This window comes from Condylura cristata, unplaced genomic scaffold, assembly GCF_000260355.1.
Source record: "Condylura cristata isolate star-nosed mole 26May11 unplaced genomic scaffold, ConCri1.0 scaffold00011, whole genome shotgun sequence".
NCBI lineage: Eukaryota > Metazoa > Chordata > Mammalia > Eulipotyphla > Talpidae > Condylura > Condylura cristata.
In genome coordinates this window covers 22,351,758-22,368,933 of record NW_004567112.1, presented here as the reverse complement: position 1 = coordinate 22,368,933, position 17,176 = coordinate 22,351,758, and the positions used below count along the sequence as shown (strand labels likewise).

Sequence of the window (17,176 nt, the reverse complement as noted above, 5' to 3'; positions counted from 1 at the left end):
AAAAAAAAAAAAAAGATTGATTGATTGATTTATACAGAATTGGGGTACAAGCCAGAGGTGCAGGGGCAGTCAGAGGCTTCACCAGAGACAGAGTGGGGAGCAGAACAGGCAGATCAACAAACTAAACTGCTGAGACAAGCAGCGGGTGGGTCAGGAGAGGTCTGCCGCGCCATGTGGGTCACCTCTGTGGCCAGTGATTGAACTCGCACTGAAGTGGCAGCGGCCAGCTTGCAGTACTGTGTTCTAACCCGTTGTGCCACCAGGGAGGGCCCCCATTTCTATTTCTTTGATAATAGTAATATCTGGCCCATAGAATTGTTATGAGGATTACATAATGTACACAATGTGCTTAGGACAGCAGTTGGCACATGACATATGTAAGTGTCAGCTTTCATTATTATTACCTTCTCAACTTCCCTCTTGGACAAAGCTCTATTCTCTTGGACCATAAGAGTTGGAAATCCCCTAATTCTATCAGCAGGACTCAAGAGCTTAGTTGTCTTTTAAGAAATTACCCACATATTTTTGCCTAAATTATTCTCTGATCATTTCTCTTTAAAATCATGAGCTGAGTTTGGGAGGACGGGCTGGGGCAGAAGGAATGATACCAGCTAACAAAACCTGATGCCTGCCCCACAGAGAGTGTCCCTTGGTTTTGTCCACCCAGTGTCTAACCTTTCTGCTTCTCTGCGGTAGCACCAAAGTTTCCTTTGGGAAACTGCTTCTCTCCCATCTCATGTACTCCATAGGACCACCAGTCAAGATGGTCCTATCAGTAACTGACCCACGTTTGGTCCATGATACTTTCCTTGGGAAGGAATATGGGGGATATAAGAACTGGCTCGAGTGGATTCACCTGAGGAGATGACTATTAGCCCCTGAATCTAAACCTCACAGGTTTCTCCATTTCTGAAGCCTGTTTGGACATCCTCCATGGATTCTGCAAGTCACTCTGTCACCATGGCAATAAGATTTTTTATGTTTACACTGACAGAGTCCATGTCTATTACTTTCTCCCAAGGAGTTCTAAGTGATGAACTATTCCTAGCTGGCTTTAAGATCTGGCCTTATGCTCACTGTCCTCAAACCCCTTTTCACCTAATTCTGATAAAGTTATGAAAGAGTTACCAAAAGTTGAATTTCTGTGACCTGCATTTAATGTGCATCATTACCAATCTTAATCAATCACTAATCCTTTATCAGTGTAGCAAATAAGGCACAGAGGTTTTAGCAACTTGTCCTGGGTCACACAGCGGGTAAATAATAGAGCTGATACCCCAACAGGTCTAGCTGCAATCTACATGTGTAAAGGAAACTTATTAAAACTGAATGCTACATTGCCTTTTTTTTTCTTCTCTTTTTTGATCATAAGCCAACTATAAGCACAACATATTACATCATAACTCTGCAGAGATACACATACTCTCACATACATATCCAAAGAAAGGAAACAAAGGCTTCGTGAAGCATTAGTTGCTCTTATAGCAACAATATGGTTCAATTTCAAATCGAAAGTTATTTCAGTCTTTAAAATTCAGTTGATACCCACTAAATTGGTTGTGTGACCCACTGGCACATCTGAGTCACAGTTGCAAAAACCCTGCTCTAGAGCGAAAGCTGCTTCAACTGACACCAGTTTGCATGTCTGAGTGTTTGTAAAAGGAGGCAGGGCCAAGCTGGCTCTTTTAAGGCTCAGAATAACAATTTGTTTACTTGCACAATGTGTGTTTCCTAGGCCACGCCAGCCTGAGGGGAAAATTGGGATCAGAACCCAGGCACAGGCTGTTCCTCTCTGCCTCTGCTTTCATCAGCTTTTCCAGAGTTACAAGCTTCTCCACAAAGACCCCTTCCAGTTTCTGGGGATGCCCGAGGAACATTTTGCACGTGCTCCCAAATGCCCAGCAGAAGCCTTCATTTGCCTTCTCTTCTGCTCCATCTCCCTGCTGGGATCATTTGCTCATTTGCCAGCTCCTCTGATGTCTGAGACTTATCACTGCTGCCACCCAGGCTGTGCTGCTCCCGGTGGCCAATCCATTGAGCTTGGGGGTGTCTAAGCCTTGAGCCTGGGTGGGGAAACTGTTGGTCTCACTTCTCTGCAGCAGCCCTGGGTGCCACAGCACTGTGTGGGGAGATCCCCGCAGATCCACATGCCGGGCAGCGGTGCCCACCCACCTGGGGAGAACCAAATTCAGCTTCTCCTACCCCTTTCCCCACATTCCAGAGCAGCGGCTGGGGAAATGAGCTGCATCCCACTTTCTTTTTCTCCAGCTCTAGAACTTATCCTTAGACAGAGCTGGGGTGCTCCTACTCCTCCCTAAACTGGTGATTTCTTCCTTCCCCAGGAGACTTTTTGGTTCCTTCATGTGAATAGATTCTTGGCAAGGTCACAATCTGTCATCCTGCCCAGAAGTGCCTGCTTCCTAGAATGAACATAGACTTAGTGGCATCCATTTTCATTTGAGGGCTTTGCTTCCCAGGTAACAGGAGTCACATGTTCACAATTCAGGTTGCATTAAAAAATGATGAGGATGAGGATGACAACAATTTTCCCCAAGTTAAAAGACCCCAAAGGAAGCACATTAGAGACACTGTTGTATCTAATTCTCTCAATAATTCTGTGTGATGCGTACTATTGTCATGGCCATTTTACAAAGGAGAAAACCATGACTTAGAAAGGTTAGCAGCAATCCCATGGTCACAAGGCTGGCGGAGCGCAGAGCCAGCCCTGGACCCTGCTCAGCTACTCCACAGCTGAGCCTGGGCGTTGAGCCTGCTTTACCCAGGCCTCCCAGCCTCCCTGGGCCTCCTTCCAACTCTGCCTTCATCCTTTCTAGGCCCCTGTTAAGGGCCCACGCCATAACCCACAGGTGGATTGCCAAACCTTATTTAAGAGCCCCTCCTTAGTGGAAGCCCCTAAGCCTCCATCCTCCCCATTCCTACATCCTCTCTGTGTGCCTCCAGGGCTTGTCAGAGTAAGAGTTGCTGGGAAGGGATAGGAAGCTTCCTCAGCAATGGAACCTCCTTCCCAAACCCAGCAAGACTCCAATATAATAACGTGCCCAGCTCCCCCAGGCCCCTCCTCAGTTTTGGAACTCAGAGCTGTTTCTCCTCCCTAAAAGGCAATCTGCATTACAAGGTTCAAATTTCATCTGATCTTAGTGGGTGTTTTATTGAATAGGGAATTCAAGTCAAGACTTTAAATGCCATAGAAAAAGAAAAAGTCACTGTTTTTTCAGAATGCTCATTGTAATTTGTACTTAGAGCTCCCCCCCAGAATGGTCCTCTTTCTACTTGAACTGACCAATTGAACTGCCAACAAGGACAGCTGCAAAGTGAATGGTTATGGCCATGGTTTCTTTCCTTCATTCATTTGCCCTCCCAGCCTCATCACGTCAGAGAGGGAAGCCAGCTCACCCTTCCTCTGACTGTCTAACTGGGCTGAGGGAGTAATCTGGTTGACTGATACATCTAAAAGTAAAGTGTTGGGAATAAAGGACTTGCTTGACTATGCTGATTAGTTTAACCAAGTATCCGCCAGAGGCTCACCCCCTGCAGCCTAGCGGCTCAGCCATTGACCATCCCTGTGACCCTCAGTACCTCAGTTTCCCATCTGCAGCATGCAAAGATTGGATCCAGGACCTCTGAGGTACCTGAAGGCTCTCGGGGCCTCTAGATTATAGTGAAGCACAGCATTTAGATCAGATAATTTAGGGGGTAGATTGAATAAAAATGATCCTCTGTTACATTTTCACCACACAATTAATTTATGGAACATGTTTCCACCATGCACTTGAAGCAAAATTCAATTTCTAAAAATCTGACTTGCAGCCAACTTTTAAGTGACAGTTTTACTGTTTAAAGTGGGGCTCACCCATAGGTCATGATTTCTGCAATGCTATCATATACTCCATAGAGCTTGACAGTGAAGAATTAACGGAATCCATTCTAAAATCATTACCTCTCTTAAACTGAGTGGTTTCTTCTTCTTTTTTTCCTATAAAAAACAATGTACCTTAGCCCTTAAAGATGGTTTAATAATAAGAATCTAGTGATCCTTTCAAAACACATGACTGATTCCATCAACCCCTGCCCGTCTTCCAGATAGAATCTTGGCCAGGCCGCCGCTCATGCTGCTGGCTCCCGTGGGCTGCTCTCAGCCCTCCTGGGCCTCGGGCAGCCGCTCTATCACACCTGCCTCTGGGGACTGTCCCCTGTCCCCCTTGATGAGGTCACATCCCTTTATTCAAACTGTGAAGAGCCATTGAAGTTTCTTTGGAGGAGCACGCACAGCCCATGAACAGCCTCGAGGTTCCGATAGCCCTTGTGGGCTAAGGGTAGCTCATTGCCTGTTCCAGGCAGCAGATTCACAGTGGGCTCTCTACCTTCATTCACGGAGCTTAGAGTCTTCTGGGGAGACACACTGATTGAGTTGAAGAAACAGAGCACCACTGCCTCCCCTCACAGAGCTTACAAGATGGAGAGGAAGAAAGTCGCTGTCTCAGACGGCCATGAAAGATGTGCTATGCAATAATCACATCTGTCCAATCCTTCTACTACTTTCATTCAAAGAAACAGAGAGAAAGAAAGGGCCAGGGAACAATTTCCCCAGGCCAGCTGCGCCAGCTTGAGGGAAGCTGCTATCAGCGCAGTTAGAGGCTCTGGGCTCTGTTTTCCTCCTCTGGCTCCTCTCACCTTTCTGGGCTGTACAGTCCTGCCCCAATGCCAGAGTCCCCCCGCCCTTTTTTTTCTTCTTTAAATAAATACCTTTCTTCAAAGGTACGTCATCTTTCTTATCCAATATAACAATAACAAAGGCTACCATTTTGACTTAATGTTCACAATATATATAGAACATCTGCATTGTCATCCACTTTACAGATAGGGGAATAAATGCAGAGATAACATCAGCTAGTTCATGTGCAGAACTGGAAACCTCAAAGCCAAGCCTCGCTTCTCCCCACCCTGTCACAGCCTCTTGGGCTAACCCAGCCTTTCCAAAGCCCAGGGAAATCAAAGCTGGCTGCCTCCTGCTGGCTGGAGTTCCTTTCAGGCTTCTGGTGCTACTGCTAGAGGAGGGAGACTACAGAATCACCGGGAGGTTACACGGAGCCACCCTACTAAGCTTGTTTCCCTCCCTCAGTATGGAAGGAAGAGGTGATTTGCATTTGGTGCGATGGGGGTGGGGGGCGTCCATGAAAATCAATAATTTCTGACAGTTGATAAGTACCAGAAAAGTCTTCACTCACATTCCTTTCCTGAAAGTCACCTTCTGCATGTGTTCTTATTTGTCTTTCAACGACGGGTGTCAGTCAGGTAGACTCAGCAAGAAATACCAAGCAAGGTTTTAGCCAAATGCTGTGGAGGGAGAGAGTTTCATTTAACTTCATTTTTTTTTCCAGCCAGGGCTGGCTCCAATGCTAGTTTTTCTTACTAGGTTGTTTGCCACACGAAAAGCAAATTCCCAGAGGTTTCTGAGATTGCCGAGATCCAGTGCAAGATGACTGCTCCCACCCACCGCCCACCCACCCACTAATAAGACATAATGCCGTCCTATTTTTGGTAACAATTAAAGGGCCTCCCGGTGCAAGCAGAAGCTGTTTATTTTCTGTTACATCCCTTCACTTTGCCTTCGAAGGCTGGTCTGTGCTCAGTGTTTTCGTGGTGATGCAAGTCGGCAGCAGTTGGATCCCTCCCATCTCACAGCACCTCACAGGTCTCTTCCCCGAGCAGTGCATTGCTGGAGCGAGGAGCAGCTCACGAATCAGCTGCAGGTCCCTGTTTTGAAAAGCAGAGAGACAGAGGCAAAGGGAAAAGGCGGACTCCTGTGTGACCTGGTCTTAGAGCAAGACAATCACCATCTGAATTCCAGAAGCCCTGTTCATGTTTGGGGATATTTTTTCGACTGCATGGAATCAGAGAGAAGCCAAAGGATGGGAAATGCCTGCATCCCCCTGAAAAGAATTGCTTATTGCCTATGTCTCTTATCTGCGCTTTTGCTGACTGAGGGGAAGAAGCCAGCGAAGCCAAAATGCCCTGCCGTGTGTACTTGTACCAAAGATAATGCTTTATGTGAGAATGCCAGATCTATTCCACGCACCGTTCCTCCTGATGTTATCTCATTGTAAGGCCCGTAAGCATTTTGATATCTAATTTCTGATTTAAAATTCCAGCCGATGTAATTGGGGCTTTGCATGTCTTGGTAGAAGGGCATGGAGAGGGAGATTCCTCTTGCACGTTTGGCCATCTGACAGTACTAACATTCTGTTGCATTTAGAAATTTTGATTTTTATTAGCTGCTCCAGAACATGCTTAGATACTCCTCAATCCTGAACATTATTATGAGAAACCTGTAGCCGATTCATCTCTCCCACTTCATCTGGGAAGGGACAGTATCTTACTTCATAAAATAGTGTCAAAATAATCACTGTTATGCTAAACCGGATTAACATAAGGTTTGTTCTGTGTGTGTGTGTGTGTGTCTCTTTGTGTGTGTGTGTTTGTTTTTTGTTTTCTTTCAGATCCTTTGTGAGATCTGGCTTTACTGAAATCTCAGAAGGGAGTTTTTTATTCACACCATCGCTGCAGCTCTTGTGAGAAATATTTATATCATGACTATTTTTAATATAGCATATATTTGGATAAGCCCTCTAGTAAAATGATTTCAATATTAATTTTGTCAAACGTGATTGTATTTCTGGAAAGAAAAGGAGTCTCAGTCACAGGAGAGGGAGGTGGGATTATCTGCCACTTGACACCACAGTACAGGACTAGGCTTGTGTTGGTAAATTTGCTGACCTGTGATGCTGTCTACTTTCACAGCTATTTTTGAAGTTGTCGCCACAGTAATCACAATTCCATTCCTCTACTTTACTTTCATTTTTGACTTGAGAACTTTGGATATTTTGCCCTGGAGTTTTTCAAATTAGAGCCCAGTGTACCATCTGCCCACAAGATGTGGTCTCACGGGAGTCTGAGGTGGGCTTCTCCTCTGCACGATTTACCAAATGAGAGGAAGAAACCTAGGCTCTTTCTAGGCAGTTTCTTAAAATATTAATTCTATAGGGACTGCCTTCTAAGCTCATCTAATTTATAACTAGTCCTCTTAGAAAAAGGAAAAGAAAATATAGGATAGTGCAAGGGATTAGTTCTTGCTGTGTGTTTTGAGTTGGCCACGAGGGAATCACACATTCAAGCTATGTCTGAAAATAGTCAAAAAATAATATTTGACTAAGAAATCAGATCGCTCCACAGGCATAATGTAACATGCATAATTTGATCTGACATGTAATGTTTGGCAATTGGAGTGCGAGTTCTTAGAGCAGGACCACATGGGGGTCCAGAGGTCCCTGGTCCTCAGGAGTCAGGCGACAGCCTGGGGCTATAGTTATATGATTTCAGGAGGGAATTAGCCAGAGTTCCGTGAACAGACTTTTGGTTATCTTAACAGTGATTCAGGACCCAAGGTTTTTGCTTGTTAGTGTTTTGTTTTTATGTTTTTTTGCCTCATTGGCTGTTTGGGCTGTTTAAGGTTATATGTGCAGAGACACGTAGCATGGATTTGAAATTGGAGAGATCTGTGTGTAAATCTCACATCCCCCACTCACTAGAAACTATACATATCATCTTGTGCATCTTGAGCCTCAGTCTCTCCATCTGTAAAATGGAGGTAAGAACACATGCTTTGAAGGGTTGATGTCAGAAATAAGTAAGATGTAAGTAAATAAAAAAAATGCTTGGCAAATGGTTACACATTTTGTAAATGGCAGAGTTAATTTTTATATAAAGAACTAAAAATCATTTAATCTATTGCTTTGTCTATATGATTTGACTATTTCATTGAATTCACAATCCTGGTCAGGTATTTGACATTATGTAACAATGTTGGCTAATGTCCTTCCACTAGCTAGTGTGTGGGGGGGTGGGGGTTGGGGGGTAGGGAGACCGAACAATTGAATAGCATGTTCCTAAAGGAATTATCTGTTTGATTGGTATGATCACATCAAACTGGTGTTAGTACATCTAACAAATCCCAAAAAGATCAAATCTTTAGCACAGAAAGGAACATCTCTAATGTTGGAAGCCTTTCATAGAGATAGTAATTTTTTATACCTGAGAAAGTGATAAATTGTGCTTATGTTGTTCATTTGTTGAATACATGAGTGGCTCATTTTAAAAGCAAGCTTTGATGAGCTATGGCACCTCTATCCCTCTAGGGCAGTTAAAAGATCAGTATGAATAGTCAAGCAGTGTCAGTCAGCCACACTGACTCTAGATGGACATGAGCTGTGACAGAAAGTCTAGATAGAGCAACCTAATCGGTTAGCAGATCCCCGCTTTGTTTTTGCTGGGTGACTTGCACAGATGCTGGACAGTGTTATAGAAATAGTTGCCGGCTGCTGCAGGGTAATGTGATTACATGTATTTAGAATCACAGAGGGAAGCCAGGAACTGGTTTTTAAATAGCCCACATGGAGTGTGTGCCATGCCCCTGTGTCCCATGCTCCAAGTTCCTATGGAACATTCCAGCCCTTATTTCTAAAAGCGGTTCAGGTTTCAGAAATAACAAAAGAGCGAGTAATTCTTGCCCTGCATGTCCTTAGTTAACTCATATTGCTAACCTCACGGCAGCTCTGTGTCAGGACTGATCTTATGAAAGTTGTCAAGAGACAAAGTTTATTTCTAACCTCCAGGACCCTATTTCCTAAAGACTCTCCTTCCCAGACAGTGTTATAGAAATAGTTACCAGCTGTACATTCTCTGCTGCCTCTTATCCTCAGTAAAGAGAAAAAGTAAACTCATTTTCACTGACAAGGAAATAAATAATAAGGTTCTGAGTATGAACTGCCCATAATCCTAACAGTGGTGGGAAAGGATGGCTCACAGACACAAAAAAGAGGGCCAGCCAGTGTCCTGAGAACCTCACGTGGGGTGCCGAACCCAAAATGGAAAATGGGGACCAAGGGCCCTACATTTGTATTTGATTTGACCAGGCCTGAGTCACACCAGTCATTGCAAGGGTATACAGTGAATTCAAATGGCGTTTATGACCGTTGATTACCAAATTGAACTGTCATATCCTGTTAAGAAATAAACTTCAAAATCAGTTCAGCTGAGTGACATACAAAGACAGTGGTTTATTGCTCTGCTGTTAAAAAAGGAAAAATTCTCTTTCCCATGATCCACCCTGAAGATCTGATAATTTCATTATGGCCCCAAATGTTTTCTCAGACCTGCAGAAGGCACGATGGGAAGTACTCTTTGAAATGTCAGCCTAGGGTGCTGAGGGAAACAGACGTCACTTCTCCTTAAGTTACACACAGTGTTTTGGGGGAAAGATCCTGGTAGGCTGTGGCTGGCAGTTTGTGTTGGAGAACAAGGAAAATAAAAGCCCACACTCTGTAGAGAGGAAAGAAAAATAAAATTTCCTAATAAAACTAATCAGATTAGTTGTACAAAACATATACTTTTTAAAATACTCCATTTATGGTTTTAAACAACAGAAAAACCTTCCCCATGCCGATGTAATTTCATTCATTTTTTCTATAGGGCCCATTATAAAATATTACCAGTGAGAATAATTATTCATTCTAGCTTCCTTTTTGTCACAGGGAGTGGTGCTTAGAATGAATGCAATTTGCAGAAATGTGTTTTCACACATTCCAGCCCTGTTCTTTCAACTACAGACTGAAATTTCCAATGGTACCAGCTCATTATAGAAATAAATTCAAATTTAAGAGTACAAAATGCATCCAGGTTCCAATTCTCTCATAACATTTTTGTTTGTTTGTTTGTTATAGTAGGTACTGTGCCTTGATCTCTTATAAAATTTTTAATAAACGAACTCTTCCAATTCTTAAGATAGTTCTACTTAAGGAATAAATTCCAGGTTTGACTTTAGTATCATGATTTAAAAAAATAATCTCTATATGAATTCAGTGCAAGCAGAGAACTATTTATTCCAATGATAGTTGGTATTTTTGAAGCAATGAAATTGATCTGCCTGGGGAGAAAATATTTTTTTCTTTTACTTACCCATAGTCAATATAGAAGTGGGTAGGGTCCTTAAGAAATTAAAAAAACTAAAAACAAAAATTAATTTTTAAAATAAAGCAAACAGTATGAGCAAGATAAATATCTTTACTATCTTTATTAAGGTTTTATCATTTAGCCTTTCCAAATATCACTTGTCTAGGAAAAGAATATCTGTAGCTAATCTTGCCTTCACAGTGACAGGCCTCTTTCCTCACATTACACATGTAAGAAAGATTTAACAGTCTTCACTAAGTGTTCAAACCAGACCTGTCAGGTAAGAGAGCTTAAAGGAATTATGAATGGGTCATGGATGAACATGTTTAGATTTGCACTCAGCCAATACCTCCACAGTGGACAGAAAAATTACAAAACTTCATTCACTGAGACTTTTATCTGCAATTTGCCCAATTTGCCCTTACTCTAATTTTTTTTTAAGATTTATTTATTTATGCATACAAAACTGAGGTACAAGCCAGAGGTGCAGGGGCAGTGATAGGATTCATCAGAGACAGAGTGGGGAGCAGAAGAGGCAGATCGACGAGGTACACTGCTGAGGGGAGCAGCGGGCTGGTCAGGAGAGGTCTGCTGTGCCATGCGAGTCACCTCTGGGGCCAGGGATCGAACTTGCACCAAGGTGGCTGCCACCAGCTTGTAGTGCTGTGTCCTTACCCATTGCCATCAGGGAGGACCCCCATACTCTATTAAGTTTTAATTAATTCTTATAATTACGTAAACTAACTTTGTACAACAACTGATTTTTTTCTGAAAGTCTATGTTATCTTCTCAGTTATTTAGGAAAGAATCTGCCCCTTCCTCCTCACTGTCCAGTTGCAACTGGAAAAGGTCTTTCACAAGCAGCATGAGAACCTGCCACCTCTTCATTCCAGGGTGCTGGCCCTCACAGATCCCATATTTATTTCTTCCCAGGTTGCTGCAGGAGCTTCTGTACTGGTCTCCCTGCTTCAGCACCCATCCTACCTGCTGGCACTAGGTCACCTTCCTGAAACACAGATCTGTTAATGTTACCTTCCTACTGGGAAGCTTTTAGTGGGTCCCTAGAAACAAAGATTCTGAATATCTAGATGTATTCTATATCTGTTAATACAGAATAGAGTATTTGTCCAGGGCCATCTCTCACAATATACCACACACACACACACACACACGCTCAACCAAACTCCAACCAGACAGTAATGCCTCCTTCCCTAACCTCAGTTTTCTCAAGTTCTATAGACTATACTGGTTTCTCTAATTCTGTCATTTATTAGAGCTTTTGTGCTGGTTTCTATCACATGTCCCTGTGGCGAATTATGAATAGATAATGCTACAGACTCTCATTTTACTCTCAGTAAGATAGCTTGGGTCATGCTCACATTCTTTCTTATGCTTGCTATGCCTTACCAGATTTCACAAGAACTAAGAGTATAGAGGTCTGGAAAGTAGAATAAATTAAATGAAGACATACCCATTGTTGGTGTTATGATGTCAAACACTGGAAATTTCCAGTGTACCAAAACTTAAAAGGCCAAGCTTCCAGAACCTTTCCTTAGACCCAACGATTTTTTTTTTTCCATTTTTACTTCCTCTGGGCCTTTGACACATAAAAAGTCATATTTAGCCTCCTAAATTCTTCACTGGATTATGGATACTGATTCACCTCTTTTCTCTAGAGGGTTAAAATGTAGGGGTAAGATTACCCCTTTATTCAGTCTGGCAGGACTTCCAAAGGGAATGTTAACTAGCATTTTTAAGATTAAAAAATTCATTCACACAAAGATAATTTTCTTTCTGATTTATTTGTGTTTTTTTTTTTAGCTAAAACAAGTGTTAACTTATTAAATAGCTGTAACAGTAACAGTATGAAAGCTAAAGCCTCCCATTGCAGCAGCCATGTCTGGGGATCCTACAGTGCAGCAGGCACAGCGCTGGGTTTTGTGAGGGACACAAAATGAGTGACATCTCTCCCTCCCCACCCAGATATGGCAGCTCTACGCTGGTGGTGGTCCCTAAAAAGGTAAATTATATCTGGCCTGTATTTGAATGTATTGTAAGGTAGTCTTGAAACATTTTCTCATTTTGTTCAAAATGGTACTGGGTTAACGGGTGATGGTGATACTTGCCAGTTATCGATCACTTGACTGATAATAGGGCTATAAATAATTGCAGAGGCTTTCCAATGACAGCAGTGATATCGAAATGGTGAACCCCAGAGTCAGCTGGCAATGTGACAAGTAGCAAAGAACATGGGTTTGTGGTCAAATAAACATGGGTTCAAATCCTGACTCTGTTGCTTACTATCACTAGTTCTGTGATTTGGGGCAAGCGTAGTCAAGCCACATTCTCAGCCTCTATAAAATGGGAAATGAGCGGTTTACACAGGATTACAGTAAGGATTAGGTGAAACAATACACATAAAGTGCTTGGCCCAGTTCCTCCAACTCAACAAACATTAGTTTTTATTATAGTTTTGTTAATCTGTATAGTTTTGAATGACTGTAACATCAGATTAGCATCTGATTGTATAGGATAGGTTTTCCTATGATCCTGGTTTTAAAATGTTGTTTTCTGTATATATCAAAACTTGCTAAGAAGTCTGTCCTTCAAATACTTTCACATGAATTATTTACCTTTCTGGAGTTGAGAAGGTAGGGGGAAGAGAAGCATAACCTTTTCATTTCTTATACATGAAAAAAATAACTGGCACTAAATTTTATAAAATATGTCAAATTTTCATTAAAATAAGTAATATTGAGGAGAAATAAAAGTATAAAGTCTAGAAGTGCTATAAAATTTAAGTCATCAGTTTAAAATAAGATGTTATAATTTTAAGATATTTTATGTAACTGCAGGGGAAAAACCTTGTAGTAATTATACAAAAAGACACAATAAAGAAGTCAAATCATAAAACTATTGAAAGACATCAAAATACATACATAAAAAGAGAGCATGATAAAAAGCAAAGTAGATCCGCAAAACAATGAGAAAACATTTTAAAAAACTACATAACAAAATACATCATCATTACCTATACATCATTATTTTAAATATAAATGGATTAAATTTTCAATTAAAATAATTAACCACTGGCCTGTTTCCACATAAGTGGAACTTTGGAAGAGTGGAAAGAGGCCTGAACTATAAGTCAGAAAACACTAATTTGAAATCTACTTAGTCACTAATGAATTGTGACTTTGGGTTGGTCACAAAATACTCTTAAACCTCAGATCTTATACAAGAAGCAGATTTAATTATGATTATCAACTCAAATGTGAGTGGGGCTTGAGTGTGAGAAGGGAAATGAAGGAAACAGTTGGGTATAATAAAACAGTGAATGATAGTGGAGTAACTAGAAAAGACATGTCTTAATTAAAAAATCACATCTTCAAAAGAAAGAAATCTTCAACCCCAACTGATTATTACTGATGAGAATGTGAGGTGTGAACAAAATTAGGGCCATATTTTCTTAATTTTCAGGGGAAGGTAGAAACCTGGAAGCAGATTTATTTTAAGCAGGATAAAAACCAAAGTTAGCATTCTAAGAACTTTACATTCAATTAACTAAGATATCATCCTAGTTGAAAATTCTTTTACTGTATTCTATTTCTATAGATCTAAATTAATCTAATATAGAAATAGTCTTATTGAGGATATGAGCAAAATCTCTTTTGTCTAATAAACCTGCAAAATAAATTAGAAATTGCTATAATCTCATAGTATCAAATTGATATTTATTATAAAGCTACTACTGAAATAATGATTGTCCCAAGTAGGCCCACTGGGTCTTTAGCAGGACCTCCCTCATGTGATTAATGATAAAACAATCATTTGGTATCTTTCTCATGGGGCAAATATTGGAAAGAATGGTTGGACCAATTTACATGGCAAGATGGCAGGTGTCTGCCTGTGCAAAATGAGCTTTAAAACCAATGAACGTTTTAAAAAATGACAGACTAGAATGTGCATAGATATAAAGAATTCTTGACTTCCAGAGAATGCTTCATAGCATTAAGATTCTTCCTAACTGCGCTTTCCTAGTTTAACATTTCTAGATCCTTCTTTGAGAATTGTCTTCATTAGCAGTTCACAGTGATGCAATATTTTGTTAGGAAATATTCATAACTTTTGTATTGCAGGATGCTAGGCACTTTATGCATTTAATTTTTTACTTCATTATCACAAAAAAATGGTGATTCTACTTATTATGAGATGTGCACAATTACCTCCATTTTACAGATGAAGCACTGAGTCCTAGGAGAGTTGTGTCACCCACTCAGTGTCACACCTTTCATAAGTCAAGTTACTGGAGGTTAAGCCCACATTCTCACTTTTAACCACTTCTGTCCGCTTCCATTTGTACATGAATTACGGAGCTTGACTTTACATTGTTTTGTTCCCAAAATCAAATCCCCCTCTCAAGGGGTCAACCTTTGCCATTAATAAGGGTATTCAGGGGAATGTGTCCTGATTCCTGGGGACAATTACTGAAAAGGGCTTTCAAAAGCTCTTTGAAAGAGTGGCAGCATTGCTGGCAAGAACTTCTAGTTTCCCTGAGTCCATTCATATTTGTATGTGTGCACTGGGGGTGGGGGTATATTGCGGGGGGGGGGGTGAGTGAGAGAGAGAGCAAAAGGACTTAATTAACTTTAAAATTATACTTTAGACTAGTATCTTCTAAAATTGTCCCCTGTAGAAAGATTGTCCTGAAAAAAAAGGGTTCTGGGACCTGGCATATTCTCTCAAGCCTAGCTAGTCACAGCACATCTTGGCATAGAAATACCTTTGGGATTTTTTGTCATTTCACCTTTCTTCACTTCCCAATAGACTACTGATCTTACAGACCATATTTTGGGAGTCTGTGAGTTTGTTATTCATTTTATTTATTAGTCTAATTATTTTTACAATGTTTTATCTAGCAGAGCTTAGACAAGCAGAAAAGAAAAATCCCATTTAAAGGATACATTAATCACCTATGTCTGATAGTTTTGGGGATCTATTGAGTGTGCTATCTGAGGACCAAGCCTCACCATCAGCATCCCACTCAATCAACTGGGGTGGCAAAATCACTCCTTTAGGTCCTATCACCCAGTGAATGTTTCATCTTCTGGAGAAAGTAGATGATCACTTGCAGCGTATTCAATAGGAAAAAAAATGTCCCTGGGCTTAAATATACACTCTTGTTTATATTTGGAGGAGATTACCTCACAGCTATTTCCAAATGGCTAAACCAGCATCTCTCCAGGTATGTCCCATGAAATATTCACTGATAAGGAGATCTTATTGTTGCTAAGATTGGGAATTTGATCACTATTATTCCCATTTGAGGAATCTCAGTTTACTTAAGGATAGAAATTCATGTAATTAAAATTCTGATTGACTTCACTTACCTTCTTTTCCCCAAATATGTCTTTTTTGTGCATGTAGAATCTCTTGGCCCCGAGAAGACTTTGTATTTCAGGGCATATGCTCTGGGAACTACTGAGCAAGCCTATTCTAGGTTTGTAGCAGACATCAGGCAGATGGGACTGAAAAATGGGGTTGGCCCATGACTGTTACTTCCCAGGAGGAAGAACAATGCTAGAATCCCAACACAGAACCCAGACTCTGTCAGTTAGAAGCTTCAATTTACTTTACTTTTCTCACTTCAGTTTTCTTTATATTTTAAGTGTAGAATATAAAACCTACAATATGATGTTTGTTTGGAGATGAAAATGAGTTAATGGACAACAAGCTGCTATATGAGGCCTGGCACAGAATAGGCCTTAGATAAAATATGAGTCTCTTCTCCTTGGTATTTCAGCACCAGGGAGAAATAGACTGAATTTATAAAAATTTGGGTGGATGTTGAGTAGGTATGTAAATTACTAGAAAGGAAAATTTTGTCCTAGGATGAGAGGCTATAGACTGTAAAATCAAAGGGACAGGTCCACATTCAAAACTTTGCTAGTAAGCAGGCGATGAATATTCTCAAGGGAGTTCTTGCTAATCTAAGCACTAAACCTGGCTCTATTAATGACAAAAGATGTGCCCTTGGATAAGTCACTTAACTTCTGTAGCTCTCAGTTTTCTCATTTGTTGAAAGAGGAACTGAAACACCTCTCTCCACTTAGACTATGGAGCAAAGTGAGGTGATTATTCTCCAGTCTAAACTGAAGAAGTGGTGCTCTGCTTAGGATCAGCTAATTACAGTGAAAATGTTTTTCAAGGATGAGAGTCAAAGGAACTATGAAAGGATGTGCTTATGTGTGATGCTTCCCATTTTAATGTTTTCCTATATTCAGAACATATTTTTAAATATTCAAATGTAAATTATTCACATGGCACATGCACTTAGAATGTGTGCATATAACTGAAGTGAATCATCAGTCTATTATTATCACTCAACCCTATTCTATTGGATACAAGAGAATATTAGTAGCAACCAAAGGGTCTAAATCATATAAGCAAAGCAGTCACTGCACAAGTTAGTGAGCCCCTTCAGCTGTGCCCCCAAATCTTCTTAGACCTCTAACTTTTATATCTTGCTTTTTTATACACACACACACACACACACACACACACATACCTGAAAATATACACAATTTATGTTTATTAATACTGACCATTGCTGCCTAATTCCCTGGACAATATCCATAATAGTTCTCTTGGGCAGATAACAGTCTCAGTAGGGCTCTCTACCAGTAAAATTAAGTTTCTTCACTAGAACTAACAGCTCTTACAACCCTAACATTGTATGTCTATGATCTCGCTTATCTGGCAGCAGTATCAGAGCTATTTATATACCTTATCCCATGTAATTCTTAAGATCTTCCAGGGAGTATTTTTGTTATTATAATTTTTATCTTAACAAATTATGAAACAGATTCACCTACTATATGCACCGTGTATATAATAAGTGGCAGCAACATGCTTAGAAACCAGGATCTCTATGCTCTATAATCAATGACATCTCCACACAACAACCAAGGGCTAGCCGCACCCCCCAACACACACCTCTTCTTTATTCGGAGTGGTCTTCCCCAAGGAGGGGGTTGTATGGGAAAGCCCTCAACTACCACCCCCCTCCATAGCCAGGAGACTGTACTCTAAGTTGGAAGACAGGATGCAGACCGTTCAGGGACTAGTGACAATTCTGGCAGTCAACATG

The 17,176-nt window shown here is 40.8% G+C and overlaps 1 protein-coding gene across 3 annotated transcripts in view; it reads left to right on the top strand.

Moving 5' to 3' along the window:
* The first annotated feature begins 5,592 nt into the window (after window positions 1-5,592).
* Window positions 5,593-17,176, top strand: part of LGI1 (leucine-rich, glioma inactivated 1) — a 31,849-nt gene continuing 20,265 nt past the window's right edge. The window contains exons 1-2 of one of the 3 annotated variants that reach the window (XM_012723730.1): window positions 5,593-6,121; window positions 6,519-6,590. In XM_012723730.1, the coding sequence (XP_012579184.1) occupies window positions 5,907-6,121; window positions 6,519-6,590 (287 nt within the window). In that variant the 5' untranslated portion in view covers window positions 5,593-5,906. Of the gene's footprint in view, window positions 6,122-6,518; window positions 6,591-12,009; window positions 12,047-17,176 lie in introns of those variants that run through there. The other 2 variants (XM_004680612.2, XM_012723731.1) reach the window with 2 other exon arrangements.